Source organism: Atractosteus spatula, chromosome 5 (genome assembly GCF_055471065.1).
Source record: "Atractosteus spatula isolate fAtrSpa1 chromosome 5, fAtrSpa1.hap1, whole genome shotgun sequence".
NCBI lineage: Eukaryota > Metazoa > Chordata > Actinopteri > Semionotiformes > Lepisosteidae > Atractosteus > Atractosteus spatula.
In genome coordinates, this window is record NC_142710.1 from 34,363,408 (window position 1) to 34,381,834 (window position 18,427).

The 18,427-nt window shown below is 39.0% G+C and overlaps 1 protein-coding gene across 1 annotated transcript in view; it reads right to left on the bottom strand.

The window, feature by feature from the left end:
* The window catches only part of nt5c2a (5'-nucleotidase, cytosolic IIa), a 41,212-nt gene that overhangs the window by 4,115 nt on the left and 18,670 nt on the right, over window positions 1–18,427 (bottom strand). The window contains exons 3-17 of the mRNA XM_088917499.1: window positions 15,657–15,730; window positions 10,719–10,836; window positions 9,888–9,983; window positions 9,695–9,786; window positions 9,155–9,212; window positions 8,235–8,328; window positions 6,738–6,791; window positions 6,231–6,314; window positions 4,611–4,652; window positions 4,153–4,260; window positions 2,927–2,993; window positions 2,454–2,624; window positions 2,145–2,196; window positions 1,886–1,946; window positions 169–345 (exon numbers count right to left, since the gene is read on the bottom strand). Of these exons, the coding sequence (XP_088773625.1) occupies window positions 169–345; window positions 1,886–1,946; window positions 2,145–2,196; window positions 2,454–2,624; window positions 2,927–2,993; window positions 4,153–4,260; window positions 4,611–4,652; window positions 6,231–6,314; window positions 6,738–6,791; window positions 8,235–8,328; window positions 9,155–9,212; window positions 9,695–9,786; window positions 9,888–9,983; window positions 10,719–10,836; window positions 15,657–15,730 (1,348 nt within the window). The remainder of the gene's footprint in view (window positions 1–168; window positions 346–1,885; window positions 1,947–2,144; window positions 2,197–2,453; window positions 2,625–2,926; window positions 2,994–4,152; window positions 4,261–4,610; window positions 4,653–6,230; window positions 6,315–6,737; window positions 6,792–8,234; window positions 8,329–9,154; window positions 9,213–9,694; window positions 9,787–9,887; window positions 9,984–10,718; window positions 10,837–15,656; window positions 15,731–18,427) is intronic.

An 18,427-nucleotide genomic window follows, 5' to 3' on the forward strand; every position in this document is an offset into this window, starting at 1 on the left:
AGTTTAAAGAGATTAAAAAGGACCAAACTACCGGTCTGTGGCTTTGCAAGAATGAAACAGTGAGAAAGTCAAGCTTATTGTAAACAGAAACAGGATACTGTAGTCTGAGAACCCTGGTGCTGGCTGGGAAACCCCCAGACTGGACCGGGCCAGGACGGAGGAACTCACGAGGACGTGTGCAGCCCGGAACAGGTAGCTGAAGGGGTAGTAGAGCAGGTTGATGAAGGAGGCAGCGTAGAGGTCAGCGTAGCGCATCACTTGGCTGGCGAACAGCGTCTGCCGTGAGCCGCTGCGGAACAGGCTGCCCATCATGCCGTAGCACATGTCCATGTCGTGAGTCACTTTCTGTGGGGCGCAAACAGGAGATGGAGTCAAACTGGAGTGGGAGGCACCTGATCACCTTTCACATTCCTGCACGATGCTCCTCCTCCCGATAACATTAGGGCTAGCTCAGGAGGAACAGCCACACCTTGTGTTTACAGGTAACAGTATTTTAAAGACAATAAGGTTCGGCTTGACGCACTTGGTTAAGGAGCAGCCTCCTGTCCACTGGACAATGAGGCTCGAACCCTCGTTCAGTGAGAGGGGCAGCTGCAAAGGTGGAAATGGGCTGGAAGAGGGATGCATGAGACAAAATGCGAAGAAGTGTTTGTGTGAGATATATATATATAAAGAACTAAGAAAGAGCCAAGGAAAAGCAGAGATTTCCAGTGGTGAAGCAATGAGAACTTCAACTACAACTGGTTTCACTTGAATGAGCTTCCCCATTTCTCCATCTGTCTGAGAGCACAACCCCTACAGTAGTAAGGATCTACAATACCATTCCTGTACTAAATTAAAAACAAGATTCTGTTACAATTTCAATTCATTTTCAACAGAATTCCACCAATTGTACAATCTGATTATGTGTTCTGTGTGATTTTGTTGGTATTTCTAATTAGTTTCTCATTTGCAAAATAAAATCATCCTAAATTAGACCCTGAAAAGATTTCCCTAAACATCATAAGGGGGAACATCATAGGCTACAGTATAAAGAGAGACCAGTGGGCTTTTATTTCAGATCTTTGTGCAAGTTTAATTTTTATCCCTTGTGTACCTAGTAATTAAGTTATCAAATCGCTTTGAGATGTCTTTTCAACAGATAATATTGTTTGCAGCAGATAGTGGGTATAAAAAAGTCTGGTTTGAATATCAAACATAAATGCAATTTAAGTGAGACATGTAATACATGAACTGTAACATCAACATAACAAAAATGATCTCCATTCAAATTCTAGATCTCCATTCATTCTAGATTATTTTCTATTTTGATTTGTATAAGCCTTGTCCTATTTCATAATTTATAAGAATCTGTCCTTCAAAACGAAATTTTCTCCTTGTTTGTGCGAATATTTAAGATTAACTGGTGATGTGTCATCACCTCCCTTGAGACTGTGTATCTGGGTAAAATGTACAGCAGGACCAATCAGAAGTGGTCTGGCATCAGCCAAGGCTATTGATATACATATCTGCAGGAAACCAGACAGGAAAGAAGCATAGAGAAATGAACCGTTTCTTGCATCTCTAGAAAAGTGTTAAAGACAAAGAAAAAATGATGATAGTTTATGACAACCTCCCATTTCCCATTTCCCATTTCCATGATGGGGATGGCAGGATCACTGTAGGACTGGGTGGTTGGTTTGCCAAAATTTCACTCCTCCACGTTTTTTGACACATTAGCCTTTTGCTGATTCATTCCATCTCCACTGCGCATATCGTTTTCCTCAAGCAGGACCTGTTCTGAACCTGCAGAGTGTCTAATGTCAACTGCTGCTGCTTAATGTCACTTTAATGGTGAGGACGACCACGTCTCAGACACCGGAAGACGAAAAGAAAGAAAACCAACCTTAATGCGTCTCTGAATGGAGCTGATGTCGGGTCTCTCATTGCTGCTGCTGTCCAAATGTCTGCAGAGAAAGGCATGTGAGGTCAGCTTGGACAAAGTGTTTAAAAGAAGCAGTCGCAGTGAATTAGAGAAACTAGGAATCATGCACTGACGATTCTATACAGTACCACTAACTCCAAACAAGGTAAATAGCTTGCCCATGCCATATGGAATGCTCATTAGCACCAAACTGAGATCATTTAAGACATGTTGTACTCACTTATAGAGTTCTGCCAAGAAAATATCCAAGCTCTGCAACTCTTCAAACAGTGCTGAGGATGACAGAAAACACTTCCTGATGTCAGCATGAAAAGATCAGGAGCCTTTCAATCTGGATTTCATCTCTTGTCATTTAGAGTTTGTAATTCACATACTGGGAAACCGCTTAAGGTTTTTTTCCCCCGATTCATCAGGTCAGGGTACAATGATGGACTGCAAGTTTCTGGACGGTTCTAGTTGGCACATCATAACACAATAACTCTTTGTTTGCACGTGGAATTAAATATGAGGATGTGGTGTAAAGACTCACAGCTTTTGTCGGTCCACACATGTAGCTCCTGGGCCAGCTCAGGAATAACCAGGAAGGTCCGCCATCCCTGTCTCTTCTTCGACTTAAGGATGTCTCCAAAGATGTGGTCTCCAATGTACACAATATCCTTGCCCTTTGCTCCCATCAGGTCACACACAATGTCCGAGGAGCCTGCAGGAGCACAGGGAAAGTCTTAGGATGTACTAATGGAGGGATACCACAGTTATGCCACAGTAAAAGTTAGTATTCCCACCTCCAAACCCCTTATAAATATTACATAATACTCTTTAGTTTTGGGAAAAAAAGAAAACACTTTGATAAGTGCACAGGGTATGAAAGAAATTATTCTTGACAGGAACTTATTTTCTCATACTCAACAGCAGACAATATATATACACACAATATATTCTCTCACAACAAAAGCTCTCTCTCCCTTTAAATAAACTAAGGCTTTTATGCCCCTTGCTCCTTACCTCCGGAGTACACAATACCATGCTGTAGGGGTCCAGTGTAGGTCCCAATCTTCAACCTTCCTGTCGTCTGAAAAAGGAAAAGTACATTTCACTCACCTTCCATCACAATCCAACACTGCACTGAAGCAGACAGAACAGCTTCACTTTATGGAGAGGTCATGTTCATTTTATTAAAAACTGGAATCACTAAAACTTTGAGCTTCCGCTCAGACTAAATTAAATATCACAGATATATTAAATTATATGCTATCTTAATAGTAGAAGACTTTCATGCACAAAGCAATGTAAAACAATACAAAACTCAGCTGGAGACGTCTATTGATTCCACTAAAAATGACAATTGTTTTCATATTTGCAATATATATATTTCTTTAATAAAGGTAAGTCCCCCTTCTTGGCCAATGCAGACAGGAATGATTAACCATTAAAACACTATTTAAAGTATTCAACTGGCCTGGTGCTATCATTTTCAGATTACTCCTTGAAACTGTACAGTATGTGACCTGCACCCAGTGCCAATCAGAAAGAAAGATTGCTAACAAATATGTTTACTAGTCTCCTTCACTGTTAGTTTACAAATTTGAAAAACAACTTTTATTAGGATGTAACTGGGCCCAGATACACAAAGGGACTATTTTAAGAGTCTCAAAAGAGCTCCAAGAGAGCAGTCTAAGGATCTGTAGGGTAGGCATGCAGTGTACTTAGTAATTAAGTCATCAAATCGCTTTGAGATGTTTGCAAAGGTTTAAAGAAGTGTTTTGTGGAGGTTAGTTGTCTTTGTGGCGAAGCTCTTGATAAATATTTAATTCTGGGCTTTGGTCTAAGAAGCCACAAAAATGGGATGGAGATAAAGCTGCTCAATTATTTAAACAAGATGCACCGAAGTTGCATTTTATCAACTGCGCCCAAAATTGTATCTTTTTTTTAAAGTGGAAAGAACCTCTTAAAAACCAAAAGCCAATCCGCAAACCTCTAAGAACTCTAAGTTCCTCTTAGAACCTCTTAGAACCTCTAAGTTCCTTTATTCTCTAATTGAAAATATCCAGCTCTGCATCTGGCAGCTGGTCTCATTAACATATTTTGTCTTAGGTCACATTTTAATCTGCAATTTGAGGCAACACAACTGCACACTGTATGTTTGTGCTGCGCCTGGGTGTCTGTCTATCCAAGCTGAAACGTGTGAGCTGCACCTAGGCCGTGCCCAGTTGCGACGGTGCTGTACTCACTGTGTCCACCTGTCTGAGCACTGTGCCCTCTCCAAAGAACAGGGGCTTCCGTGCGTCCACCAAGATCAGATCGAAGTAGGACTGCCAGGGACGGTGAGGAGTACCCGGCTGTAATGACACAAAACACCCTGACTGAAAACCTAGTCTGCTGTGTGGAAATGTAGTCAATACAACACACTGATTTCAGAAATGCAACTGCTAGATCATGGCACCGATTGCAGAAATCTAGCTCCTGCATCATACAGAGATTGCTGAATGATGTAACCAACCCCTAATTTCCATTAATGATGGAAAATTAAAAAGATTAAAACGTAATTCTTCATGAATAACCTTAAAACAATGATCCATACCACAGCCAGCCAAAATCAAGAAAACAGAGCAAAGTAGCAAAAATATTCTGTAACACAATAATAAATTATCAAAAAAAAACCAGGATAAATCCTGGAACTCTATCTTACCTTTGGACCATGAGGAAAATCAAACAGGTACGTCATGATTTTCTGGAATACCCCAAAAAAAGGTCACATAAGAAATAATGCCAGCTTTTCACAGACAGTATTCCATGATAATCAGTCTAAAAATGAGGCCTTTAGGAATTAAAGATGTATGTACAATTGGAGAAAACATACAATGCAGTTCACATTGTATGGTCTAATAGGGAGGAAGGGTTTCATTATCTGTGCATTTTACAGAATTTGTTTTACAGTTTGTTCGCATTTCAGTAGATTTTTTTTAAAATGTCTGATTTTTAAAACTTCACTAAAGCATAAGAAACACAAACAAAACCCATCAAAAGAAATATATACAGTACAAACTGTCCTATACTTTGTCAGTTATTGCAGGGAAAGTCTGGTGTTTCTGATTTTAGAGACAAAATTCCCCTTTCATAGATTTTGCCCGTTCAATCCAAACTCTGTTAAACCGAGTCTTTATTGTTTATACAGTTCTTATTTAAGACTAGACTTCAGTTCACAAATAATCTGTTCAGCAGAAGAAACTCCAGTCCTTGAAATAGACACTGTCAGGGGCCACAGAGTTCAGTCTACATTATCCAGGAGTTAAGGAGGTGCTGATAGTGATGTATTAAATACAGATTCCCATACAACTGCCAAAACGTACTGTATGCCTGGGTGGCAACCATTTCTCTGTAAATAAGCACTAGCTGTGATACAAGGGAAACTCGGGGAGGAACCGAGGAGCCAATCTCATCTCAGCTGCTCTGACTTGTAATCATTCCTGATGTCATTTACTCAATTAAAAATAGAGAAACCCTAAATACCATAAGCAAGCCTTTTCTCCTTTACATTTGCTTCCTGCATCCCTCCCTCCTCCACCCTGTTTCCTGCTCTGCAGCTCCCCCCTGGTCACTCCTTACTCTGCACAAGGGTCCCAACCTCCTTGTCCTACTGTCTGTGGGCCGGCCCTCAGTCAAGCAGGTTAAACCACATCTTGCTGTGAGTAAGAGCTCACACATTTAATTCTTGGATGTCGTTATTCCTTGCCAACTGCACTTTAAATATTGAAAAGAAATGGCTGACAGAGGCCAGAGTGCCGTCTGGCTATAGCACCTACTCCAAAATCACTAGAGCAATGAGGTACATCTTATTCTTTTATTCTACGTATTTATGTGAGAGGTAACACAGACTTAAGCCTGTTCAAACGTGTAATAATTTCAACAGTAACTATTTTTCTTTTCCTGGTGTCCTTAATGTCCTGGAATGTCCCTGTATTAAGGCGTGTAAAATATGAGAGCTGATGACTAACAACTTTCCACCATATCATTCACAATATTAAGTATGGCAACACAGTTTCCATTCATTCAACCTCTTTAAACCCTGCCGAGAGATAGGTCATTTACACCTCCTCATACTGAAAATCTTTACACACACCTCTACTTGCAAAAGAACAGATCATGATGAAGACAAAACAGTTCACAAAGATCTAATCCCCGTTAGAGGAATGTACTGTTCTTAGTATGTAAGAAGGATGTTGTCACTACAGTTGCCTGTCATGGGAGAATGCAGCACAGGGAGTTGTGCACTTCAAAGCAGAAGAGCTGACAGAACAGCACGACTCACATCTGTGTACTTGTAGTCACTGTTTGTGGCCAGGAACACTTTTGCAACCTCATTCATTCGGCTCAGCAGAAGAGGCAGTTTACCCTTTATAAAAGAGAGAAAGCAAAACAATGGCAGAGTGTTTTCTAGATATTTGTATGCCCTTATTAATTAATAAAATTAAATTAGAGCTTATTCATTTGCAACTTTAAGGTGATATATATATATATTAACATCGGCTTAGTGGAGTACTTACAAAGTTTGTGAGACAGGAAAAAAACAGCACTATATAATAGCAGCATGCAATAACAACATAAGGAAACAATTGTTTGGATCAGGTGTGTAAGGCATGACCAGACTGAATACCTATAAACAGAGTCATTATATTCCACTGAAGGAGCTCCATGCAGGAATGTAAACTGATCTCCACAGCCAAAGAATAATCTGAGAGGTGCCAGTAACTTTCAGAACTGTTCAGACTCTAGTGTGGACTTCATTTCTTACAGGTCAAGACACGCTGCAACTTACGTCTTTCACCACATACTTCTCCAGATTTTCCACAGTTTTTTCCTTCAAAGAGCCCTGAAATGAAAGTGTGATTAGACCGCTTTTAAACTTTGTTAAGATAACCCTAAGAAGTGCCAGTGGTTTTGAGGCAGAATGTTTTAATTTTGCTTGGAGTTACTGCTATAAACTGAGTTTGCGTGATTAACGAAGTAGGGACTCATAGCAGTTAACAGATGTTGTCCCCCCTATGTAACAAGCTCACTTTTAAGGCATAATAAGGTTATCTATTGTCGAATCAGTAATTTGTCCCATTTCATTTGCTAAATTGCTCTTGTGCTTCCTTAATTTGTTACCTGATGAGCTCAGAAGCTATATGCACTTTGGCTGCACTAATTTATTATCCCAGAATAAAACCTTCATTTCTGTTTTGCGAAGTCTTCAGTGGAACTGCCTTGAGTGATCTAAGCACAACTATTGGCAAAGGATACACAAAGCACTCACATGCAGAAGGTGATTTAACACTGCATAGTTAACTACAAACTGTTGCATCCTAAGATGAACAAATGAAACAAAAAGAGCATTCTTAAACAGTTATTCCAAATACTGTACTACAGTCAGACACTGGTGTAACAATCCCTGCTCATAACGATACACTTATAACTAAAACATCTGCAGTAACACTCTATTCTGCTAGATTCTGCTCTATTGATTGTGAACCCCTCACAACTATTATTTTATATCTTAAATCCCACTTATAATGATCAAGTCTTAGATGTGTGCAGGCAATATATGTTATTGTATCTGTAGTAAAGGAGACACATCAGTAGATAGATGCTGACAGTTTTGTTAAAGATTGTAAATATCAGAAGGACAGTGCAGACATCACAATCTTTACTCAAAATTGTTTTCCACAATCTGATGTTACATAAATTAACTAAAATAAAAAAACAATTAGAAATGGGTTCTTTACAATAAACCTAACAAACAGTAATTTATTGCTTTCCAACTACTTACATTTCATTCATTTAGAAACCAAAAAAAACAGCCAGTAACACAGAGTTTGTGTTAAACACTTAGTGTGTGTTTCACATATTAAACACCTATCTTTCACTCTTTGCGAAATGTCAAGGCTTTGACAGGTTTTCTTGTTTGGGCTTAACAAACCCAAGAGCAAGTGCTGAGGAAAATTCCCATTGACTCAAAAGCAGACCATACTGAACAAATTGTATGAAGCCACAAATTTATAAGTGCATATTCCATATATGTAATATACAGTATGCAATTTATCCTGTAAAGATTGATACATGACTTCTGTTTAAACTGCTTCATAGTCTTATTTTCCTGTTTCTCTGCTCCAAATGTCATGAGATAAGTTACAACAAATACACACTGCAAAATGTCTGCCAGGTCCGCAATCATTCTTATTAATGAGGTCAGAACTTATGGAAGTGAAAGATTTCGTTTGGTACACAGGGTGCTGATACTCATGTCTTTACAGCAAATGAAAATGCTCCTTACCTTGTAGTGGACCCAGTCCACAGCATCTCGGACATCCTGGAACATGCTCTTGTATGACATGAAGAGGTCTCCATCTTTAAACCCTGTTTCACAGCTGAGAGGGGAGAAAATAACAGCCCAAGAGCTCCAGATTACTGACCTGAGCTTTACAGATTAGTCAGTTTTGACATGCTTGCTTTAAAAGGGGTAGCCTTCCCTTGTTTGAGGTGTCCCAGCCAAACAGGAAAGCTTTCTCCCCCTAAAAAATCAACAACAATTTCAGAGACTCTCCACCCACTTTGCATCATCAAAAAAGTCAATCTCATAAATGCAGTTAAGCATCTTACAATTTCTTTCCATTTTTAGAGGTATATAAAGTAAATAAACTCTAAATGTATATTAAGTATCCTGACTAAATTAACAACTGGCCTACACAATTCAGCAATTGTTGTAGTAAAATGTTATTGGCATTTTGGTGAAAATAAAAACAGCAAATCCACAAATATACAAAGTGAAAGTATTTAAAATAAGAATTTTCTCTTTTCTTTTTATTGACTCTAGAAACTAGTGTTACTTTTTCATGTAATGTGTTCTTCCATATTACTTCATACAGAGCCCCAAATACCAAAATGAGCACCACTATACTGTACAATATTCTCTAGAGTATTTCCAACTCCATGGTATACTAGCCCTAGTATCAGGCACAAATCCAATCTGCCAAAAAAGTAGTTTTGCTACAGCTGTAGTTTTATCTGTATGTCTGCAATACTCATTTCAGTATGGCAGGCCTCTGCACAAACTGTAACTATAATCCAACAAGAAGAGGTTTATTCAAAATGTTTTGTACTTGGTTTCCCAGATCATTTCAACTCTCTAAAAGAGTGACAGAGAACCGTCACTGTTCCATTCAAAAACAACTACAGCTACAGTGCAGTGCTCACCTAGTGTATCGGGAGCAGTTGGTGAAGAAGTCAACCAGACAGGCAAAGAGGTAGGTCTCTGTGGGGAGGGAGAAAACTGGGCTGAACATCTCAAAACAAGTCCAAATGGAAAGAATAATGGACCTCCTGGGTCAAAGATTAGACTTCTAAAAAATAAAGTAGCCTGAGAAGAATTCAAACTATTTACATTCACAGATAACACAGTCGACTGAGCCCTTCAGAAAAGAATGCTTTCAAGCATTCACAGATCACCACTGGAAAACAAAGATAGGCAAAGGACTGTAGCTGCTAACAGCAACACGAGTGTTTATACTGTATAAAATATTTATACAGTTAAAATAGTTATACACTTAAATAATAGTTAAAAAACCCAACTGCTCATCACCAGTACAGGTTCTTTTTTAAAGAGGACTTTATGATGTAATGCTGGTAGTCATGTATGAAACAAAAGCCGACAGACCCTGCAGTTGTCTCAGTCGGAATTAAAATCATTTGACACGTCTTTGGATTATCGGTCAGAACCACTGCCCACAGACTCACCAGGCAAGTTGAAGAGGGTGTTGAGGATATAAAACCGTTCAGTGTCATCCCTTTGGATGAACTTGTTTGGGTAAAGCTCCCGAATTTCTGGCCTAGAAGGAAAACGAACACAGAAAGAGAAGAACAGCTCAGTTCTGTGCCGTCTTCTGAAGCAGGTGAACAGTTCCACTGTAACATAAGTGGCAGTACTTACCCTCGCATGAAGTTAAACCCATGGACACATACAAGGATATTCCCATAAGCATCAACCTTCAACAAGTTCCCGTACAATGTATCAAACACCAGGCCCCTACAATCAAGAAGAGTCATTTTAACATTTTTGAACCAGGTGTGCCCATATGTACCAGGAAATTTCACCAAGAAACAAGACCCTTTCCATCTATTTCGGCTTTCGCACCATGTTTTAAAAAGCAGAGAAATTAATCACACAATGAGACAAACTTTAGGCAAAGAACAGTACTTTAATTGTCACTGGAAGATGTATTCACAGTTTTTATACATTACTAATCTACAGTTTTAGTGGATTACAAACATACTACTAGATGTGGCAAGTTTAAAGCTGGAGGTGGGTATTGTATTCTCTTCAGTACAAAAATACCCAAATTTCACAAATTCTAAAGTCAGAAACTTTAATTGCAAACATACGGGAAGCTGTGCATGGTCTCAGGACAGCGTTATTTGTCTTCTTTTTTCCCCGCAAATAAAGGACTGTAAATGATCTGGGTGAAATCATAGGTCTGTACTCTAAATGTGTTAGAAATCAACATTTCATTCTCTTCAGTATGGGCTCACACTGAATGAAAGTTTATTGGAATACCATGTTAATTATTTATGAAGGACCAGCTGCAAAAATCACAGGACAGAAATTTAAATACTCGGTTGTGTGCACAGACTTGTAACACAACAGGACTGGGGGAAGGGGATTACAAATTATAAGGGAGGCATTAGAAATGTCAGGGTATTTTCACGAGTTTCCCATTATTGTTGAAAATGCCTCATGTAGGGCTTTGAAGGTCGGCTTTACCTGGTAGGGAACGCAGGGTCGTAGACAAAGTTGAGGAGCTCTTGGGGATACCCAATGGACACCAGGCGTTCCACGGTGAGATCGAAGCCCAGAGACTCGTATTCCGGAGACTTGTAGACTGTAACACACAGAAGGCACAGATTAACACGTCACAGAATCATTCTGTCAGACACATCAACGTACAGTGTGGCACTGTCTTTAGACAGGCCTGTGGTTATCATCATGTTAATAATAAAACGATTCAACAGTAATTACACTATTCAAACTTCTGTGACAGTTACTGCTTATCATTAATAATCCATGTCAGTGAAGTTCTACCATGGATACAGGTTCTTTGTGAGTCCGTGCCCCCTGCTGCCATGTCTTCAAATGCAGAGGCGCTAATAAAAACTGACATTCAACCTGAATGTCAACAAGAGCAAAACTGATTAAAAAGCACTCAGATTGAAAATTAAAAAGTTATAAGAACTGATTTGTACCGATGTTTACCTGTCATAATCCTGTTACTTTACATGTTTAGTTCTCATTTGAATCACCCACTACTGTACCTACACTTTCAAAGAGCTTCCCTATAATAGATAGCATTGCCCGGGTTCAACAATATAACAATACCAGAAGAATTGTGCACAAAGACTTAATTTGTTTAGCATCTGCTACACTGGAGGAGTACAAGGCTTAATTTATTATTGCTAAAACCTTTGTTGGAAAGAGTAAATGGATTTTATTAAAAGGATTTTTGTTTGATGAAAGTACATTCATGTCCATAAAATGACAATTATGTTACAAATAAAGTCCTTTTATTAATATGACTGGGTTCACGTGAGGAAAGCAGCTATTGTAGACATTATTCAGATGATATTGAACAAGAATGTATCACTCCAATGCTAGTCATCATCAATTCCACCTATTTCTCACAGACCTTCAGTTTACTGGTAAACTGTGTAATTAGTATACATTAGTATAAAGTGTAAAAATTAGTATAACATTTCATCAGAAAACGTGACATTTTAAAACCCTTCAAGATCAGTATAACATGACAAAAGTCATGAAGGAAGAAATAAAATCGATGCTAATAATGAGGAAAAGCATTTGCACAAAAACTGAAAAATGCAAAACATACTACAACATTACAATATAATATGGCTACACTGAGCTTTTATAGCAAGGTCAGTACAGGGAGACTATAATATCAACACATTCTGCATAGTACATGTAGTATTTCTATCGGTAACTGTATTCATTTCAGTACAACAGGTCTCTGTAACTTCTTCTGCTACCACTATTTAGCCATCTCGCCTTCGAACCAGATCCTGTCCTCTGGAAAGGAACCACTACGCAACAGGAGTTGGAAAAAAGGAATCACCTTCATAACTGCACTGCATTAAGTGATATACATTCACATGAATCCCACAACACAGGGAACAGAGACTTGGTAAGGAAGTGTTAGGATAGGCATGGCCCTACAAGGTAAGGCACAGCATACATACCTACCAGCCTGCTGCTGATAGGCTGTGGAACTCCCACCTCTAGGGAAGGCTGAGCCCTTGTAGTGCCCATTACAGTAAAACCCGAGAGTGATGGACCACAGCTATCGGAGGAGTCGGAACTGCATTACTCATGTCAAACGTCCAGAATATCTCCACACACATACTGTAGCTCCCCCCTCCCCACTTTCTCACTCGAGCGAAGTTCATGGCTACAAAGAAACCTATTTTTAGGCGCTCCCTTTCAACACGTCTCCCTCCGGTGCGGTCACTGGTGTCAGGGTGGCTGTGAATGTGGTTATGTATTATTTTGCTGCAAACCATGCATCTCACTTTTAATAAGTGCTAATTACCTGTGCATTCACATGTCATTTGTACATATTTGTGTTGTTTTGTGTTTGTCCGGCAACCTATCATATTAATTATGACAACTATTAAGAGAGGGATAAATCTGTAAGAATGTAGCTGCCTATGTGGTTATACTTTTACAACGGCCATCAATGTCATAGTTATCTTTTTTTATTTGTCCACCCAGTGTCATGATCGTCAAAGTCCAATTATGACCGCAAAAAAAGGCTGAAACATAATCCAGGGTCAAGTAAATAAAAAATAAATCAACCTGTTATTGCACCATTTCAACATGTTACCAAAAGATACTGTTATCTTAGTTCCAAATACTGCTTGCAAAGTGATTGTCTGTACTGCAAGCTGCCATTTCTGACAGTGTGTGCAATGTTAAGCCATTATTTATTATGGCAAGGCATGGCAAGAAATCTAAGCAGAAATAATAAAGCCCCCTTCTATATATACAAATGTAACAAGTACAGAATTAAAAGGAAAACGCTGCTATTAGCCAGGTCATCAAATCAAACAATGATATCTAGGAGAATAGATTCTACACACAGACTTCTAATCATTTGTTCCAGTGTTTCCTAGAAGAAATACTTGGCAATGTTTGGAATATCCTGTTCTAATGGTTTATCGTTTCCACACTTCACATACACACACGATTCCAGATCCTATATTTCTTCTCACTCACTGACAGCTCCTCACACTGCTACTTCTGCCTCTTGTCTGCACTGCCAAGTCCCACCTGCTGTGTCAGATATTCCCTCCGTTAACAGATTTATTAGCAGCTGAAACTCGCACACAGATCAGGCCAGTACCCTCTGCAATGCACAGCCTGCAATTGGCAAACAAATGAAATACAAATGCCAATCAAATCCCTTTATATTAAAATGCAAATTAATGGATTGCTATTTATTAAAGATGTATAAATATTTACAGCTCAGGTGATGCTAGAACTATACTTTATATTAGCCAGCTAGTGCAGCTTTTTTTAAAATACTGCAACTGCAAACTGAAATTAAATATTTCAACTAAGGCTCAATTTCAAGGTAACTCTAGTAACCTTGAGATGCTATAAATGGAAATTTGTCTTCAGGTCCACTGTTCAAGAAACTTCGTGTGAGTTTTCAAAAATGTGTTTTTCTACACCTGCAATAAATCCCAGAGGCCTCTACTGTTACTGAGCTCTAGTTAAATTAGCCCTGTACTCTGACACGTCTATCAACAGGGCCATCAATCAAAGCATAACAACATAATGACAAAAACGGTGTACCGTTTCTGATTTAAAGTTCAGGATTCGGGGTTATATCTGTATGTGTAGCATTATGATTTACTCTCCAATTAACAATGTTATTAATCTGAAGAGATTTCAATACAAAGTACTGTGCTTCCACACGCAAAAACTGTTCACATGTGACACTAGCGCTGTAAACGTGTGGCTGAACAAAAACATGTATTTTACATTTCTCTGCCTGTCAGTTAAAATAAATTTTGTACCAGCCTCCCTTACCTTCCATATGGAAACCATGTTGAGATTATTGTGAATACTGTAAAACTCCATAACCTTTTCTTGTCAGGCCTCGTTGGATAACTAAAGTGCCCCTCACTAAAGAGACCCAAAATTCTTGTGAATATCAGGTGTGGACAGTGGAGAGAAAAGCTGAAAGAGGTGGCGTAAGCACTTTTTTAAAGCCTTTTCCCAGACATTATATTGACGTCCTATAGCAAAACTGCTCAAATGCTGGGCTGAGCTGAAAGTGAAAGGTTAACACTAAGGGTCAATCTTTAATGCCCATACCACTACTATAACATATCCTTGCTGGAAAAGATCAAGATAACACAGCAAAGAACAAGCATGCTAAACCCCATGGGTCCCACAAAGCTAAAGTTTACACATCAGGCGATGCTCTCTCCATCTCATTAGAAATCCCAGCACTGGCCATGGTGTGAAATTTCAGCCTCCTCTAGCGCACACTATCACTTGTTTACAAGACGATCCTAATAAACAGGGAGATGTCAACAGCTGAGATACCAGCGCCAGGGAAAGAGAAACCCAACACACTGCTGCTGCCAAAGTACGGTTGATCCCTCCTGCTGGATCGATACATTTCCAGGGTCGTATTTGGAGGTGACCCACTTGTTAAGGGAAAGATATATTGGGACACATTAGAAGGCCACAGAGCTGAGTCACTGGGCTTTTTCAAGAAACAGCCCAAAGGAGGTTCTTGGATCAACTACAGATAGTACTAGAAAGTACTAGAAGTTTTCTTTTGTCCTTCAATCCATCACATTAAAGTAAAATGAACAGATTTGTAGAAAATAATGCTTGTGCACTGTTCACTATGAAACACAACAGTTTGCGTCTTTCACATTGTTCCTCTCCATTACATTACAGGTAGATATAGCCTCTCTGCACATGTTAGAGACAGTGCATGAATTTGAAAAGGACCTTACAGTCCTGTGCACTCCTATTGGTTCTTCTGTAAAGGCAGTACAAGTCTCTCAGATGAACTGGGGGCTCACAAATCAAAGTTAAGTATTTACAAGGAAGTGCTAGGCGTACAATCAAATAACTGTGCAACATGTCAATTTCCTTTCACACTGAACTGACTGCAGCAAGAGAGCCTTGCAAAGACAAAGCTCTCAGTCTGCATCAACAGTGAGAAAGGGAAATGAAAAGAATATTTTTACAGAAATGATCAGAGACTCTTGTGCGTTTCATGAGTAAGAATCCAGTGGCAGTTTGTCATGCATATTACTACCCACTGAGTTGTACTGTCCTCCTGAAAAGTAAAAACAAAATATAAGTGTGCCCTAGTTTTGCACTATTTTACTTACGATATGGCACAGCTATTACTGGCTTCTCCTCACTCTGACAGAACACATTGAACTGTTCACCAGATATGCATATAGTTTATTGTGTGATGTTGTAACAATTCTGCAGGACAATGCAAATGAGGCCAGGAGTGCCTAGCGGAACTGTTTCAAGTGAAACAGGCTGACAGACAAGGGGATTCAAAGGCTTCCTTGTTGCCATGGTACAGGGGAAGGCCCGAAAACCTTCAGCATCAGCACAGCATTTAGAAAGGCATGACACAGCACTTACCTGCTAAAGTGTAATCCATATCAAAGCCAAAGCATTTAATCTTCTCCATTGCCAAGCTTCTGTTTACAAACACTCTAAGAAGAAGGTAAAGGACAGGGTCAGTGAGTTCAGCCAATAAAGAAGCCCAATTTCAACAAAAATAAACAACAAGGCTTAGAAACAGGGGCCTGGTACTATGGTAGGGTCGGGTAAAGAAAGAGGTGATAGGACAGAAAATGTAGATTGAGATGTCTGACGAGAAACGAGCAGTCTGAAAAAGTGAACACTTTTGACAGACGTTTGTTTCTCACTCTTGTTGTGTCTCCCACAGGAAATCAGTAGTCTTTGCAATTTTGAAAAAAAAAAAAGATTAATTGTAATTGTAAGGAAACCTTATTAAAAACATGGTGGTTGGGTATGAGTAGGCTGAAGAGTCTCCCACATTTTGTTGTGTGCCGTACAGACCACTTCTGTTCACCATATGACTTTGTGAAAGGCACTCAGTGTCAGCCCTGCGCATTTAAAACACTCTTCCACACTCAACACCTTCTGTGTTTATGAGAACTGAATGACCAAAAGATATGATCTTTACCCTGTCCTTTGGTAATAAAATGTTTGTTTTTGTCCTGCCTGCCACTCTTGAGTTGTGTTTCACAGAAAAAAGAATCCCTTTCAATGTAATTCCTTAAATTGTGAAAAAACAGTAACCAATGCCTAATTTTAAACATCTCTGGCTTTAGACCACGTTCAGAATGATAGTTTTGATAAGCTATACCCGGACAGAGCTTTCTCAAACACTGTAGTATATCTACTGTATATAGAGATGGGTGGCTCAATATTGTAAACAGATGAATAAAAGTATTCATCAGTTTCTGTCCTACAAACATGCTGATCTTACTGGATGTCCTTTACTTATACAGTTTGTACTTTCTCTAAAAAAATGTACCAGAGATTGCATAAAATTAGATTTGAGGACAACATTCACTGCAGCAGACTTATCCCAGTATATGTTAGAGAATCCTCAGACCAGGGGACCATATTCAGCAACCTGCACATCGAAAGCATTAGTCTGGTATCTTATACCAGTCTAGGACATGTCCTCAGCAATAATAAATCAGACAATGACAGGCCAGTGTATTCTGTTACACGGGACTGACCTTATGTGACTCACACAAAAGAACCTGAAACAACTCACTACCTCATCCATCAGCTCATCGGCATAAGAAACCCTTGTTGGGATGTTTTTCAAGTCCACCCCTGAAGCCGAGAACAGCCTGCACTGCTGCAGAGGCCAACACCAATGAAATACGGTCAAAATGCTCCTCAAACTTAATGGTTTTCCCACTGGCTGTCCTTGACAACGAGTATGATGCTCACAACATACAGTATCCTTGCATCTCTTCAGAATAACTTCAAAATAACTTGCCGGACAAAAAATGAATGCAAGACTCAATTAAAACGCTTAAGTACATTTCATTGCCATTGTTGCATCGTAGCCTACTTCATAACTCATCATTCTGTCAATTTATTTTTAATTGGCTTTTCAAGAAGCAAATTTTTTCCCTGTGATGTTTCCGGATCTGTAAAACAAATTCTTAACTCTGCATGTTTTCTGGGACATACTGTATGGGAGCCCTTCTCTTACCACTGACACACGATGAGATCCAGCACACACCATGCTTCTTGTGGGCACTTTTCATATCTTTGAGAAGTATCAGGCCAATATTTACAAAGCACAAGAAACAAGATATAAGACAATATGATGACAATGTTTTTTTATGATGGTAGAATTTCTGTAGGATTTTCTTTTTCTTTGGGAAGTTGCAACTACAAGCTTATGCTATAACGTGAAATAGCATACAAAACATTTCCCATTCTTTTCTGACAAAAGAGAAAAGTCTATCTCTGTTGTAAGGAATTCCGAATAATTTAACACTTTGAAGGAAAATTCCATTACTGAATCACATGGGAATGGAATATTTCAGAGACTTGCTCTGAGTCTCCCGTCAATTTCATTATACAAAGGATCAGTAATGTGTGTTTTCTCATTAGTAAGAGTATGGTCCAGAGCATGATGATGTGTCTTGGGGCTGAAGCTCTTTACTAAGTCATCTATTTTATCAGCAGCATGACTTTAATCCTCACACCTATCACTTTCAATTTCCACTGCTGAAGAAACCAGCTGGCTTGCTAAAAATAATACCCACAATGACAGACTAATCTATTACATTTTACCTATTTTTTAAAATAAATACTGTACATGCCTGTTCTTAAATGTATTCCCACATGTCCAGTCTATGCCATGACACCCTACTTGTCTTAACATATTAAATCCTAATTCAGCAATTATTTTTGATAACTTTATGACATAACACAAGGTTATACAATGAATTGATGTCCTTCATCATCCTGAAGATCCTCCAGGTCCATTAAGAATTTCTTGAAAAAAAATGGAAATGATTACATCTGGTAAAGGATACAGGCTTGGCTATACACCATTTTTGATCAAAAATGGGGCTTTGCTGAATGAGCTGTTTTTGTGAATCACGGTCTACAATATAAAACACAGTTCACAGGGCCATTCTGCCAGAGACAAAGCATGAGACAGGTGGAAGTGTAAGAGAAAGCAGACTATACTGCAGGATCCTTCTATAGTCAAGTCAGAGCTCCTCACCATCTCTAATTCCTAATCAGCAAAGCCATCAGCTACTCAAATGTACACCACACGCCCTGAATGTATTAATATTTTTAACACTGTACTGATACATTCTACAACTAAAAAGCTGTCTACG